Source organism: Tursiops truncatus, chromosome 18 (assembly GCF_011762595.2).
Source record: "Tursiops truncatus isolate mTurTru1 chromosome 18, mTurTru1.mat.Y, whole genome shotgun sequence".
In the NCBI taxonomy this organism is placed as follows: Eukaryota; Metazoa; Chordata; class Mammalia; order Artiodactyla; family Delphinidae; genus Tursiops; species Tursiops truncatus.
This window is the reverse complement of record NC_047051.1, coordinates 6580978-6596977: the sequence shown is the minus strand read 5'-3', so window position 1 is coordinate 6596977 and position 16000 is coordinate 6580978. Positions and strand designations below refer to the sequence as shown.

At 55.5% G+C, this 16000-nt stretch overlaps 1 protein-coding gene across 6 annotated transcripts in view; it reads left to right on the top strand.

Annotated features, from left to right (window-relative positions):
* Positions 1-16000, top strand: part of SLC7A1 (solute carrier family 7 member 1) — a 79807-nt gene that overhangs the window by 39920 nt on the left and 23887 nt on the right. For all 6 annotated transcript variants that reach the window (XR_002176697.3, XR_002176696.3, XM_019936802.3 and 3 more), the window contains 5 exons: positions 7990-8373; positions 11429-11587; positions 13249-13423; positions 14996-15117; positions 15624-15846. Coding sequence is in view for 4 of the 6 variants with exons in the window: in XM_019936802.3 (XP_019792361.1) it covers positions 8004-8373; positions 11429-11587; positions 13249-13423; positions 14996-15117; positions 15624-15846 (1049 nt within the window). In the remaining 2 variants the exon portion in view is untranslated. The remainder of the gene's footprint in view (positions 1-7989; positions 8374-11428; positions 11588-13248; positions 13424-14995; positions 15118-15623; positions 15847-16000) is intronic.

Genomic DNA, 16000 nt, shown 5'->3' with positions numbered 1-16000 from the left:
AGAAGGAGCCACTGAAAACTAATTGACCTTTCAGGATGCCTCAGAGGCCTAGAGAATTGAAGAGGCAATGTTCTGAGAGTTAGTCTGAGTCCTGTCTTAGGGGAAATGTATTTCAGACATTTCTTTTCCGTTTGAGATTGGAGAGCCAGTTCGGTAACGGTCGTCAAGGCCCAGGTGAAGTGCTCACAGTTCACAGGCGCACGACCTGATGAAGCTCAGGGCCGGGCCCCTGTGGACCCTGCGCTGGAGGGCCGAGGCGACGAGTCTCCCCCTGGACCCTCCCCCCAGAGTTTGTACGTCGCTCGGTTTCACGTCGCTGTGAACCAGTGAGAGAACTTTGTTTTCTTTACATCCTGGAGAATAAGTCTGGCTAAGGCATGTGTCAGAGGAGCTCGGAGCTCCTGACGGAACACGCATTTCTGTTGTAACGTGTTTCTGCACACAACACCGGGCATGTGTCCTGATAAAGCGTGGCCTCCCTAGTGATGGAAATGCCGTCCAGAGACATAAAGACTCTCTAATCACACACATCCTGCTGGCTTGAGGAGGAAACGTTTCCAGATTGTGTCTGGTTTTCATGAAGAAGGACTTGCTGGATCTTCCGCCGGCGGCTCGGCGCTTGTCATTCTTGGATTCGGGTAAACAGTGTTGGAAAGGTTGTGTGGTTAGGTAGGCAGCGTTCACAGCGTCTGGCGAGGTGTCAGTTCATGACTGCCTTGTGGCGGGAACGCAGAGCTGCCGGGGAGTGTGTGCCCCCTGCTTCTGTGAGGCAGAGGCGACGGGCAGGTGCTGAGACTGAAAAGGGAAGGAGCAGTGCTGGCTCGGCACTGGAGGGATTTTCCTCTCAGCGTGCTTATCGTTACCTCATTTAGTCCTCGTGAGCTCCTGCACGGGCAGGGCCGCAGGGCCACCCCATCTTTCAGATGTGGAAACTGAGGCCCCAGCCACGCGGACTAGTTTAACACAAGGAACCTGAGCCTCACGAAAGCCCTGGGCAGAGGGGACAGGGACTCCAGCTGTCCCCACAGTGGAGCGGGGTGGGCTGGGGGTGGGACACCCCCCATGATGGGAGGGGCCGTCCGGAACTATTTCAAGGCTTCATAGACCAGACTACGTCGCTTGGGTTAGATTTTAACCCAGCTAGCATCTTCTTGCCTGTGTGTTCATTTAGAGAAACAGAACCGAGCTCCTTGGTGAATCACACCCTTAAATATCCAGCTAATAGGATCTCCTTCGATGGACAGACCCTCGTTAGTCGTTGATGGTCACGCCGAGTGTATGACCTAAGATGAAGGACGGAAAGACAGCCCGTGTCCTGTTAGTTTCCTGAATTTAAGTCAGCGATAGGACTGCGTGTGTGCTGTGGGCACTCGACGTGTTAACGGTCCCGTAAGCACTGCTGGGGGGACGGAGGGTGACTAGATGGGGCCCTGCAGTGCGACGTGTGGATGCCCAGCCCCACGATGGGGGACCGCTCCCCCTGGCCATTAGCTGTGCCATCTGTCCCCCCTTCTTTCTTTCTTTCTTTCTTTTTTTTTTTTTTTTTTCCGGTACGCGGGCCCCTCACTGTTGTGGCCTCTCCCGTTGCGGAGCACAGGCTCCGGACGCGCAGGCTCAGCGGCCATGGCTCACGGGCCCAGCCGCTCCGCGGCATGTGGGATCCTCCCGGACCGGGGCACGAACCCGTGTTCCCTGCATCGGCAGGCGGCCTCTCAACCACTGCGCCACCAGGGAAGCCCCCCCCTTCTTTCTTACACAGCCTCTCTCCCCCCAAGCACACCCCCAGGACCCAGGAGATCGTAATTCAGAGGACAGCTCAAAGCTCTGGAGGCAGTAAGATGTGGGTCTGAGCCCCGACTCCATCTTTGATTGGCTTGCTTGCCCTCCACCAGGTGACCTGGGAGAACTTCACAGAAGTCACTTGATCTGTGCTGGGCCGGCATCGTTAGTTTAAAAACTGTCCCCACGGGACTCTGATGGGCGGCCAGGGTTGGGAATGACTGAGTTCTAGTCTGCCTGGGTCCCCCTATTTCCAGAATGCAAAGTATTGCCTGCTGGATATGGTGATGTGAGAATTAAATAAGGTCATTTATGTAAAGGAGCTTCCCTTTGGCTGGTGCCCCCACGTGTTAGCTGTTGCTGTTGTTTTTCGCTTTAGGAAGTAACGCATCTCACTGCCATAGATGACATGGCAAGTATAGAAAAGATCCGGAAGGTAGTCTCAGTTAATATCTTGGTATTTACACCCCACCTCCACTTATCCTCATCGGGATCATACCATGTAGTTTTTAATTTGACGTTTTCCCACGGTACGAGAACTACTGAAGACACTCACTGTCTGCACCCCGTCTGGTAGCGGATTCGCACCTGGACGATCTCGCTCTAGGCCCCGAGCTGGTGCCGCATCCTTGCTCCCAGCCTGGGATTGTCTGCTTGGGCCTCTGCAAGGCGTGATCGCGGGAGATGGGACTGCTTCGGCCCCCGGGCCACACGGGGTTCCCTGCCCCTCAGTGGCTTGGTGCCTGGCCCACAGGGAGCGCTGTGCCCATGGTCAGCGGTTCCAGTTCCCTGTGGCATCCCTGCATTGGAATCTGCCCCTGGAAGCTGCTCTGCGGGGTGGGTGCGTGCCTGAGCTGGACCCCAGGGCCGCCCTCCTGGGCCTGGTGGCTGGGAGTTAGGACTGAGGTGCAGAACATACCTGCCGTAGTTTACGGGACCCCAGAGGCCTCTGGCGCGTCCTGCAGTTCGTTCTGTTGAATCGGTAGGAAGGGTCAGCCCGGGGACAGGGGTCCTGGGGGTTGGCTTTCTGAAGGCCGAGGATGGCGGGCCTTGTGCTCCCCATGCCGGTGGAGACCACATTACCTATTGGTTGTGGATTTCAGCCAAGCACAAAGTGTCTTCACTGGAAGCAGAGACAGGCCCAGGCGCCTTGCGGGCTTTAGGCCTCTGTCCTCGCTGGGTGGAGTGGACCTGTTCTTCCCCGTGGAGGTGGTGGTCTTTGAGACGGACCGTTAAGCCTGGTCCCACACCCCTCTTCAGGAGCCCCATCACCGCTCGGCCCGGCCCTGACGCTCTGCTTCCTGGGCTGGGACCGGGTTTGTGCTTGTCCCTAAACCTGGCCGTGTCAGCACAGGGCATCTTAACAGCTGTGAGATCTGCGAATTTTGGAGGAATTCAGTTTTATCCTCAGCATGGCCGTGCTGCCTGGGGTCAGACAAGTGTAGATCTTGAGGGACTTTAAGAGAGACTCCGGGTCCTGAAGGCAGACAGGCTCCTGCTGCCCATTGAGGACGTGGGGTGTGAGCCGGCCGGCCCCTGTCACCCACCGCAGCAGACCTTCCCCGCTGTGTTGTCCCCTCCCCCCATCCCCCCTGTGCTTTTCGTTCCCTTCTGTTGTTTCCTTCCCTCCTTCCACGTGCCCACACGTTGGGTCTCCATCAGCATTGGCTGGTCCCCTCCACGCCACAGGTTTTTTTTTAACTTTAAGCTCTTGCACCTGGTCCTCCTGACATCTGGGGGCTGTGAATCTGGCTTGGAGACGAACTTCCTTCAACTCAGATTTTGTTCCTTGCTGTGAGTCTCCGTCCCCACGATGGCCCACGTCCCGAAACGCTCCTTTTTTGGACCCCCTTGGACCACATCTGGTTGAGAGGGCCCTGTCGTGGGCCCTCTGCTCCCTTCCTTGTGAAACCTGCATGCACTCTAGAGCCTTGGGGGCTCCTGGGGGGAGTCCCCCACGTGGCCGTAGGAGCGCTGAAGTGAGTTTGCTGACTCGTCGGCCCCCCGGTCTGTGTGTCCCACAGGTGAGCGCCCTAGCGAGGACCTACTTTCTCTAGCCCGGGACACGTGTGGACCACGGGGCATCATTCTCCCACGGGAAGGGCAGATGTCACTCTGTGTGGCTCCCATGTCTGGGACCGTTGTAAAGATCGCTTAAAGGAAAAGCACAAGTATGGGCAATAAAATTTCAATATTAAGACTTTCCCCAAAGGATTTATGAACTTAGTGTCTACCGCAGCCTACGTCTGACCTCTTCCCCTCCCTCCCACGAGCCGTTAAGCGGACTTTTTCAGTGATGGGACTGTCATGACGTTTGAGAGTAAAAAAAAAAAAAAATCATCCAGTTCCCACTTGCCCACCTTCGTCAGACGCCTTGAAAACAGCATCTTTATCTCTGCAGTCGGGACCATTGGTCACTTTGCTCCTATTGTTATATAGTGATCACCAGAATAAAACTTGAGGTTAGAAATTCTGTGGGAAAGGGGCAGATTTTCTTTGCTTTTCTGAGAGGATAACACATAAGGCAAGTGCTCTTTACTAATAAATGAATCGGGAGTAAGACAGAGCTGAAGCTCTTGCTGTTACAGGATTTCTGTCAAAAACTGAAAGTGTAGGTGTCGACTGTGGCACAAATTCCTCCCCACGTGAGAGGGTAACGTAATTTCCAGATAATCCTTTCCAAGTATTTGGTGACTGTCGGCGTAAATCCCAGCAGCAGGAAGTCCGCATGACCCTGACGTTGCCGGTGTTGACGTGGTTAGATGGGTTTTACACGGAGAGGTTTCATTTGGTCTCACTGCTGGCTGGGTGCCCACCTTAGGAGTCCAGGCGTGAATGAGTCGCGCCGTAATGTGTACGAAATGCCGCCAGGCGATGCCACCCGGAGAACAGTTTTTGCACGACTCCCAAGGAGACAGAAAGGACATTTCTTTAAAATAAACCTGAACAAGGTTAGCGAGCATCTCATTTTCTCCCACCCTGGAAAGTAGAAGCAGACAGCGCACTTGCATTTTCCTCGTTCTCAGCGCAGGGCCTCAGCAGCTGCGTTTCTGTCCCAGTGGCTTCCAAAGAAGTTGGGTTTGCCCTTTCCCCAGACAGCAGGGAGCACCGAGGAAGTAACCAAGGTGAAACTAACGGGCCCTCCTGTGCTCCCGTCCACTGGCACCCGGAGCACTTCCCTCCGGCTCCTGTGAGGGAGGAACAGCCCAGGACCCTTCGTGAGGAACGGGGGCGCTGTGTCCCTGCTTAGAAGTCCACTGCCTCCCTGGAGTCTCGGTTTGTGGGCTCCACCAAGAAGTCCCGTTCACATACGGTTGAAAACCTGCGTCTAAAATCGGTATCTAAATTGACAGAATTTGATGCCCCGCCCCCTTTATTTTGAAGATGGTGCGGGGGCCCCCCAGGGTTAGTGAGTGGGTTCTGTGCCGGTGATACCACCCAGGGGCATGGGGCACACGCACTGCAGCTGCGCGTCCAGGGGGGTCATTCCGGCCTAAAGTGAGGTCACCGGGCTCTCGGTAAAGTACCCCCAGGCTCCAGTGTGCCCCTCGCCAGGCGTCCCCGTCGGGTCACTCCGGCAGCTCTTGCTTCTGCTCCAGACGGCAGCACATCTGGAAAGGCGTGTGCACTGTGGACGCAGCCCTTGCAAAGAGCCCAGGGCACAGCGTGTCTGGTCGTTCAGAGGGAGGCAGGTGCCTCCTGGGCCCTGGGGTTACTTTCCTCTGTGAAGCTGAGGAAAGAAAACGCTATTTAACTGCACTGTCTTTGCTCTGCACTTGGTTTAGGGGAGAGAATCCGTTTGTTATGAACCAACGACTACATCTAGGAGAGGACGCGAGCAGGGCAGCGCTCTCTCTAAACGTCAGTCCCATTTACCAGCCAAGTTGGAAACAATGCCAGTAATGGGGAGCGTTCACACTCCGCTCCCCTTGAAGGTTCCTGGCTTCTTAAATACTCCCCTCCCCCCCAAGATGATGCTGAGCGGTTGTGTGCCGCATCTTCACGCATCCCTCTCCTGCTGAGGGTTGTGTTGAAATGGTGCGTCTGCCCTTCTGACTCGTCATCCAAGCAGTGGTTTAGTAAAGGCTTTGCTGTTGTTCACAGCCTGACCTGAATGAATCCAGGTAAATCCTGGGAGGAAGAAAGGGAAAGGCAGGCCCGGGAGGACTCGCGCCCTGGGCTCCCCGGACAGCACCGGAGCCCCGGCAGGTCCTCACTGCCCGACCGAGCATCGGCAGCTGGCCCGTGAGTGGCCGGAAACCCCCCGGGCGCCGTTGCTCCTTTGCGTGTCTCCTGGTCTGTCCCTGCCCTCTCAGCTCTTATCAGCCCCTGTGTCTGTGATTTTCCTGCTCCACTGCTGTTCCACTAACAAGGTCTTCTTCCCTCATTTCCTCCCACTTCCTCCCCACCTCACTGACGGTGATATCATTTCCCGCCCCCCACCCCCGCCAACGCCAGACCCAGATGTGGAGCCACCCCCGCACCTTCCGAGCTCGTGACCCTGTCTGACACTGGGTGTCTGAGTTGTTTTCCCTCGTCTTTACGAGAAGGAGGTCGGATCGGATGAGTTTATTGCCCACTCTGGCTAAAAACTGAGTCTTGAGAAACTTTCTCTCTCCTCTTGGCCTGGCAGGGAGGACCATCCACTGGTCCCTCTGTGACCGGGAGCTGGCCAGTGACATGACCCACGGGGGCCTGGCCTGAGGCTGGGAGGGGGCGGGGCCACAAGGGTGTGGGCGGGCGGTCCAGGGCGCCAGGTGGTTGGGTGTGGACTTGGCTGGACCTGCCGTCTCCATTTAGACCGTTTTGCTTTCCAGTGACTTGCTTACAGCAAAGGTAGGTCAGTAAATACCAATGGATCATAAAGATGAATTTTTAGGAGCTAAAAGTCATGGTGATAGCTTATCTCTGCAGATGCTGTTGTCTGAAAACTATCTTAGCTCACGTTTACAGATCTATAGGAAAGCCATGAAGCTGGTACAGAGAGGGTCCACGCGCCCCGCACCCACTTTTCTCTCTGGTTAACATCTTACACTAGTGTGGTATTTTAGTTACGATTAACGAGCCGATATTGATACAGCGGAAGTCCACACTTTATTCAGACCGCCTTCGTTTTCCCTGCCATCCTCCTCCTGTTCCGGGATCCCATCCCCTCCCACGTGACGTGTGGCGTCCTGTCTCCTTGGGCTCCCCCTGCTCGAGACGGTTCTCCGACCTTCCTTGTTTTCGATGACGCCTGACGATTGGTCAGGTGTTTCGAAGCGAGTTCGTCTCGCCTGTGATTTGTCTGATCTTTTTCTCAGGATTAGCCTGGGCTTATGGGTTTGGGGAGGAGGCTGTCAGAGGTAAAGGCCCTTCTTATCACATCATATGGTCAACTATAACTTGTCACTGTTGATGTCGACCTTGGCCACCTGGCCGGGGCCGTGTCTGTCCGCGTTTAAATCACTGTCCTGGGATGCTGTTCACGGTGTGGGTGGCATCCTGGGACCCCCACTGGGTGTGTCCCGTGTGAGAGTCGGAGGCCGGGAGCCGTGTGTGCACGGGGGCCCCCTCTTGGCGTGTGATCAGGAGTGCATCACACAGCACTTGGGGCCAACATTTTGGTCCAGGGAAGTGCTTCCCCGGGTAGTGACGGTTACAAGGAGCCCTGACTTGTTAGCAATTCAACGCTTTTCTGCTCTGGACCTAACTCTGTGTTACAGTGGAGACGGCTTGACCCCTGCCGTCTCAGAGGATCCCAGGAAGGTCTCTAAACGGCATTGTCATTGCTATTCAGGGCCTCTGGGTCCTAATAATTAAATTAAAATGTGGTTTGGTTTTCTTTCCCCAGCAGCCCACTTGGAATGGCGTCTTGCTTTTCCTGGCAAATCGCACGATTATTGAGGGCAGGGACGACGTCCTCAATGTGTGCCTCTCGTGCTCTTTGTGCCCGTAGGAGGCTCTTGGTTAAGAACTGAAATCAGTGCGGAGGCTCAGCGACCAGAGTCCAGTCGGCCGGCGCGTGGGCCTCCGGGCGTTTCTCCCGCTGGTTAAGGCTGAGACCGGGAAGCCGTGGGTGGGTGTTGTGACCGCGGGCCGTGGAATCGTGACGTGCGAGGCCTTAGCTGTGGATGACGACGCGGGCGCACCTCGCCGTCCGGCTGCGATGAAGGGTTGATGGTGAGGGCGGGGCGACGCTGACACACACCTTGTTCTTTCTCTCGGCAGGTTTGAGCCGCAGGATGGGGTGCAAGGCGCTGGTGGGCGTCGGGCAGCAGATGCTGCGGCGGAAGGTGGTGGACTGCAGCTGGGAGGAGAGCCGGCTGTCCCGCTGCCTCAACACGTTCGACCTGGTGGCGCTGGGGGTGGGCAGCACGCTGGGGGCCGGCGTCTACGTGCTGGCCGGGGCCGTGGCCCGGGAGAACGCGGGGCCCGCCATCGTCATCTCCTTCCTGGTGGCCGCGCTGGCCTCCGTGCTGGCCGGCCTCTGCTACGGCGAGTTTGGCGCTCGGGTCCCCAAGACAGGCTCGGCCTACCTCTACAGCTACGTCACCGTGGGTGAGCTCTGGGCTTTCATCACCGGCTGGAACCTCATCCTCTCCTACATCATCGGTAGGTCCGGGAGGCCCGGAGCCTGCCCCCTGCCGCCTCGGCTGTTCCCACCCCAGCCGTGGGCCGCGCCCCGCTCGGCTCCCTAGACACACAGTCTGGCGCCTCCCCGGCACCTGCGCCTCGCTGAACTGCTACACACTTTCCCTTTTCCTCTAACGCAAGGCGGAGGCCACCCTCGGGCATCACTGCCCTTGCTTTTTAATGATCAAGTACATGGGATGACCTTAGTGGGGACAAGCCAGGCCAGCAAGGAGGCCAGTCCTGTTAGCACGACAGACACAGAATCAGTAGGGTGTTTGTATCTAGTTAAAAAGGACGTAGTCTCTTTCAGTATTTTTTTTCTGATTACTTGAGTAAATACATCACTGATACAGAAAAATTTAGGAAATGTAGAAGAGCGCAAAGAAGAAAGTGGAAATGACCCACTCTGACAGCCTGGAGAAATTAATTCTCTTATTCATTCATCCTTTCAGCGAACGTTTATCAGGTACCTCCTCTGTGCCCGGCATCCCGCTCAACGTTAGACCCTGTGGAGGAGCAGGGTGACCTCCGTTCACAGAGTTTAGGGATGTAACACGGTTAATATTTTTGTGAACCTGAATGTATATTTTTCTGTCTAGCGTGTCTCTGTACTTGTAAAACAATATATAGTGTACATTTTTCATAGCGTTAGTTATTTTTCCATAGTAATATTCTTTTTTTTCTTTCTGTACGTTTATTTATTTTATTTTTGGCTGCGTTGGGTCTTCATTGCTGTGCGCAGGCTTCAGTAGTTGTGTCACACGGGCTCAGTAGCTGTGGCTCGCGGGCTCTAGAGCACAGGCTCGGTAGTTGTGGCGCACAGGCTTAGTTGCTCCGCGGCATGTGGGATCGTCCCGGACCAGGGCTCGAACCCGTGTCCCCTGCCTTGACAGGTGGATTCTTAACCACTGTGCCACCAGGGAAGCCCCACAGTAATATTCTTGATGATGTACCATTATATAGATTTATATACAGATAATTGATTGGGTGCCTTTGTGGGGTATTTAGATTGTTTCCAGCTGTGTTGTTGTTATAAATAGTAACTTAATGACTTTGGCATAAAAAAGAAAAAGCTGTGCTTTTTCCTTTAAAATGGTCTAAGAAGCAGAATGTCTGGGTCAGCGGGCCTGCGTATCTTCAAGGCCTGTGTTGCCTGCGATCCTCCTGATGGCCAAGGGCCCCTTTTCCTCACGTCCTTGCTGACTCTGGACTTGGCGTCAGCGTTAGAAACAACCAACCAACAAACGAAAACACCAAAAACATAGTCTTTTCTGTTCGATAGGTTTCAGTGTTATTCTCTTTATGTTATTTGTATTTTGATTACAGCCGAAGCTGAATACATCCACTTAAAAGAAACAAACGGCTGAATGTCAGAATAACTGAAGGATACGAGTGGCCGGTTCGCAAACAGAAATAATACAAATGGCCACTAACTGTTCCAGTTCTGCTTTAGCTCTTTGAAGTAATATCAGAAAACCGGGGCGTGGGATGCGTTGAACCCCGTGGGCCCCGCTGGCTCCCATGCCTGCCCTCTGGGAAGCCGTGTGTGGTGCTGGGCCTCCGCCTGGGCTCCGCCAGGCTCCCTGGGCGACACCCTCCCTTTCTTTCCAGCACCTGCCGAGAGCTTACTCTTCTGGGTTGGAAAATAAAATTCCTAATCACGTTTTTCTCAGTGCAGCACCAAAACTTGCAACCATACACGTCCTTACAAGCTGCAGCCTCTCGGTGGGAACGCAGCTATTTTAAAGGGGCCGTTATGTTTCCAGAGGATTTACCTGCGAATAAAACAGAATGGTGAACGTGAAGCACCTGCAGCTTCTGGACCAGCAGGTGGCGACGGGGTCTTGGCCAGAGTGGTGGTGTCGTGTGAGACGCACCCCCGTGCTACTGCAGGCAGCTCTCGGCCTCACCTCCTGAGCAAGGGCAGCTTTTCTATCAAATGTGTTTCTTTTAAAAGCCACGATTCAAGGGTGGGGAGGGGGTAGGCTGGCAGGAAAAGCTGGGCAGCCCTGTTGGCGGCGAGCTGGCCTCTGGGGCAGGAGAGATAGTGACCTGTTGCTTCACTGGGTTGTGGCCTCGAAGGACAGAACTCGTCATAGGCTGGCTACTCGGGATGAAGAAATGTGGTTTCCTTTTTGAGTTGTTGGAAGAACACTTAGCGTGAGACCAGACGGTGAAATGGAGTCCTGCAGGTCACTCTGGCCAAGTTCTGTGGAAGATCCAGACCACGGTCACCAGCAGGGCCCCCTTTGAAGATAAAGAAACTTTTTGTGGATATTGGAACTTTAGCGACATTTCCCGGGAAGCATTGCTGGAAGAGCAGTGCCGTTATTCAGATTAAGAGACAGAGACAGAGAGCAGTCAGCTGCTCTTGGCCTTTGGGGTGCTGGACGCCGCACCCAGCACGTCGGGCAGACCCTCGGGGCCACGGCCCGCGTCAGTGGTGCCCGCCCGGGCCCGGAGCAGCAGAGGCAGGGGTGAGCGGGGACTTCGCTGCTGGCGTGGAGCCAGCCCCGAGCCGCCGCCCTTAGTCCCCCGCAGCGGGAGGCAGGCCTGTCGGCTCTGCTGCTGGGGTCTTAGGGGAGGCGCTTCCTGAGGAGCGTGGCCCCTGCTCACTGCAGCCCAGGAGTGGGTCGTGAAGTCACCTGAACGGTTCGCCCTCAGGAGTTCTTGTCGGATGAGATCAAATAAGTAGAAGTCAGTACTGTCAGAGTGCCTCTCTGTGCTCAGGGTAACATTAGTTGGTTAGACTTTTATTGTAATTGAGTTACATGTACGTCCGAAATGCATGCTATACACGTCGTATTGATTGTGATGGAAAACGGGTTTCTTGCCAGGCTCCACTTCTCACGTCTCTGCAAACACTAACTGACCCTCACTTTCGAGTCAGCACATCCCGGGGTCCGGCGGCTGCCGCTGGACCCCCGTGCGCCGGCTGCGATCCCTACGTGAGTGCCGCCGGTGCCGAGCTTGGTGACAGGTGCTCCGTTAACTGTTTCCCTTCAGTTTCGTCTGACGGTGTGTTTCGTGGCAGGTACTTCGAGCGTAGCCAGAGCCTGGAGCGCAACGTTTGACGAGCTGATTGGCAATCCCATCGGGGAGTTCTCGCGGACGCACATGGCCCTGAACGCGCCCGGGGTGCTGGCCGAAAACCCGGACATATTTGCCGTGATCATAATTCTCATCTTAACAGGTAAAGCCACACACCGGAAGGCACTGGGTTGGAGCGAGGGGTCCAAGGTGGAGGACAGGCTCCCATTAAGTTGCTTTCTTCCTTTTCTCTTTCTCCCATCCCCCCATTTTCTTCTCCTTTTTGTAATTGATACAGACATCTTTTTTGTCAAAATGGCTTCTTAGAGATTCACGTAGGATAGACCTCTTGAATCGGTCGAGTTACGTGTCATTTAATTAAAAGAGAATTTCAGGTGTTTGCGTAACTGTGGAATAAGATTTTGTTAATGCTGCAGGCTTTTTGATACAGAAATACAAATTCTTTGCAGTCAGCGGATGACTACTTGGAAAAGGAAAGTTGGCGTTGGTCAGCCAGGGCGATGTGGAGGAATGAGGGCCTCAGTGTTGGCGAAGGCTCGGGTGGTTTACACCCAATGGCCGGCAAAACACCCTTTAAATAAATAAGCTTCACCACGAAGTTGCCGGTACGGAATTTTAAAATCGCAGACATGGCTTGAACACAGCTGACGGCAGCTTCTTAGTGACACTTATCCGAGTGTCAGCCACTAGGATGGGAGTTTTGTTTACATAAACATTAAGCTGAAATGCAGATAAATTCTCCTTTGAGGTTAGAAAATCTTGGATGGGTTTTAAAAACAACGTGCCGTATTTCACACACCACATAATTGAAATCATTCCGCACAGGCCAGTCTCAGCAGTATTTCTGGTCCAGCTGGCAGGAACATGTATCAGAAATTAAGTCTGCACGAGTGAGATTTTCATAAACACGAGAGGGAGGGACGCTGAAGAACAAACACGGCGGAGACGTGTTCCCTGTGACGAATTGCTCAATTCTGTCCTAATGCCTGTTTTTCAGAATTCAGTCTATTACGTAGAGCGTCTTTTGTTTTAAAACGTATGAGAGACCTACACGGCAGGGCAGTAGTTTCCAATCAGGTCAGTGGTCACGTGTCACCAGGCACCTTCCCTGCCTCTCTTCTTGCCTAGCCGAGAGTTCACTACAGAAGCGTGCCCTGCGGCAGTGGTGTCATGTGGCTCCCGTGGGCTTTCATCATTCGGTGTCTTCTTTATCCGGAGTTTACAAGCTGGCACTAGTCTAGCTTATACGTTGTTCTCTGTGCGCTGAGTCCCAGGAGGACCCGTACGCGGCAGGGGTCCCACAGCCCAGGTGGCTGTCACTGCTAGCGCCCCCTAGCAGTGAGCGCACGACTCCTCTTCTGGGAAACTCTCACCCTCCCGAGAATGCAAGCAAAGTGTCTCTTGGAGGAAATGAAATCCTGCCCCCGAGGGTGGCTCTGGGGGATGGAGGTTCAGGAAGAGGGAGGGCTCTCTTCCTCCTCGGGGAGGGAGGGCCTTGCTCTCGGGGGCCGTTGGCTGACACGTCGCGGCCTCTGCTGGTGCCCCTGGCCCAGCGTCTCGAGTCCAGAGGGGATCTGGAAGGCCAGCCTTGATGGCCTTGTTCAGCACCCCCGCAGACCTTGGTTATTTTGATCCCTGCCTCTAGAATGAGAATGAATTCAGCCCCATTTCCTCCTTGGAGGTCTGACGCTGCTTGGATTCTTCCTAAGTCACCCTCTCGTCCCCGTCCCCGTCCCCATCCCAGAAGGACGTGCCTGGTGCGAGTTTCACACTGAGAGAGTTTCTGTTGACGCGCTTTTGCAGGACTGCTGACCCTGGGCGTGAAGGAGTCGGCCATGGTCAACAAGGTCTTCACGTGTGTCAACGTTCTGGTGCTGGGCTTCATCATGGTGTCGGGATTCGTGAAAGGATCCATTAAAAACTGGCAGCTCACGGAGGAGGATTTCCAGAACACATCTGGCCACCTCTGCCTGAACAAGTGAGTGTTGCTCTGTGTCTGGGTGCGTGACAGTCACGAGGTTGGTGATGCCGTCGGCTGTGACAATACGAGTCTTTTTTTATTTTTAGTGTAATTTGAACTAGAACGTTTTGTTATTATTTAATTTTTTTTTGGCAGTCAGTTAGCTGAGGGTGTTTGATTTGTTTGAAGTTTGGGTTAAGTTTTCTTTCCTTGTGCGTGACTAAGGAAGGTGTCGGGGAAACAGCATCCTCGTTCTAATTCCAGGACTGTGCGTGGTTGGGGCCCATGGTCAGACTCACTCAGGAATCCCTTTCCCCTCATATTTCCCTCATGATCAAGCTCTGAATTTTGCTTTCAGAAAAGATTTTCTCTGCAGCACCGTGGCGGGAGCCACTTTATCTGGAAATGCCTTCCTATTTGACGCCCCAGAACAAAGAAGTAATATGTGGAACTTTCCTCACAGGCTTTTTTCAGAGGTTTTCAGAACTACTGAAGTATCAGAATGTGATTATGATAATCTCTTTCACTCTCACTCAGCTTGTGTTGCGTCAGCCCTGAGAGACCGTGGCCCCATCTCCCTTTCGTATCTGGGGCTCAGGACACCCAGGGCTGGAGGCAGGTGCCTGGCCAGCTCCCCAGGCCTCTGGGTGCACCCTTACCGACAGGCTCATCTTATCCAGGAAACAAAAGCCAGACGTGGAAACGGGCCTTTCTGATCTTTTGTCAGATTTTTGGGTAAATTTTAGGGTCCTAGGATGGAGAGTGGGGAGTTTTCATTTTGTTTTAATTGTGGCTGAAGGTTAAACGGCTCTGATGAAGAGACCTTCCTAACAGTGCAGTGGCTTTAAAATGATGTGTCAGGTCCTGGAATGAACAGTCGGGGGGCGGGGCTGGCCAGCAAGACCACACGCTGGCTTTCAGGGACCACCAGATCATCCGCCCGGCTGTCCCGTCAGCCTTGAGGACGCCGTCTTCGTGCGCCTGGTTGCATCTGGGCTGTGGGCACAGGCATGGCCCAGCTCTCCCACGAGGGGACAGAGCGTGAGGACAGTGCGCTCAGATCTGGAAAACCCACCCCACCCGCACAGGCACCCGCGCCCTTCACCTGGTGCACGGGAGGCAGGGGCGGTTTTTCTCCACTGAGACAGTTCACCCTTTCTAACCGCGGCATCTCTGGAAATGCTTGTTTTCAGACATGAGCTGCTGGTAAACGTGCAGGACTTTGCATTTTGGTCCTGGGCGGGCGGGGACCGCCGCGCCTGGCGGGCAGCTGAGCCATGCTCTGGGGGTCCCGGGGGAGAGGCTGCGGTCGCCGGTTTCTCCCCTTCCTGACGGGCACCCTGCCTTGCGGTCCCTGCCCCACACAAATCAGTGTTTAGCCGGGGCGTCTGGAAAGGGCTTGGTGGCCCCTTGCAGCCCTGGCTGTGAAAAGCAGGGAGGCCCGTCGCCCAGGAGTGTGGCGGCTGTGACCGCTGTCCCAGGACCGTTCACCGTGGGGGGGGGGCCCGGCCGCAGGGGGGCAGCTGGGATGGTTCCTGTTGGGGACCACGGAGCGGGTGCTGGCCTCTTGACCGTGGCTCTCTCTTCCAGTGACACGAAGGAGGGGAAACCTGGCGTCGGGGGGTTCATGCCCTTCGGGTTCTCCGGTGTCCTGTCGGGGGCAGCCACCTGCTTCTACGCGTTCGTGGGCTTCGACTGCATCGCCACCACAGGTACGCCCGCCCCCCTCAGCCCACCCGGGCCCACCTGGCCAGGTCGCTGCTTCCCTTCCCGGGCGCGCGTGTGTGCCCGTTGCCGCTCTCTCCCTCCTGGGTACCGTGTGCGTGCGCACCTTCCTGCTAATCTTCCGCTTCATCACTCCCCGAGTGGCAGGCCTGACGGGAAGCGGCACCCTGAACGAGACCACCAGTCCCCTGCGGGCCGGGAGGATGGCATTAGCTGCGGCTGATTGCAGACCTGTGCACCCTCCGGGAGACATAGGGCCGCTAAAAACACCGTCGTCCTGGTGACTGAACAGGCCGGGCTCCCGGGCCTCCCGCGTGTTCTCTGCTAAAGGCGGCGAGTCTTCCTTGCCGACCATCAGTGTGAAGGCCGAGAACACTGTCCCTGGGCTTGTGGGTGTCGTGGTCTGTGGTGCCGGGGGAAGGCCCTGGTCCCCACAGGGCCGCGTGCCATGGGGTGGTCCCGAGCCCCCCAGCTGACCCCTTGCTCCTTGCAGGGGAGGAGGTCAAGAACCCCCAGAAGGCCATCCCCGTGGGCATCGTCGCGTCCCTTCTCATCTGCTTCGTCGCCTACTTCGGGGTGTCGGCCGCCCTCACGCTCATGATGCCCTACTTCTGCCTGGACAAGGACAGCCCCCTGCCAGACGCCTTCAAGCACGTGGGCTGGGAGGGCGCCAAGTACGCAGTGGCCATCGGCTCCCTCTGTGCCCTTTCCACCAGGTGAGGAAGCGGAAACTCCCGGGAAGGCGGGTCTGCTGTGAATATTCCTCTTGTCCCTTGAAATAGAGCCAAACCCCAGCCCTGATCGTGTGGCTTCTCCCCTCGTGCTGCTGTCGGTCACCCCAAGGGCTGTTTGTGTTACTGACATTTCATC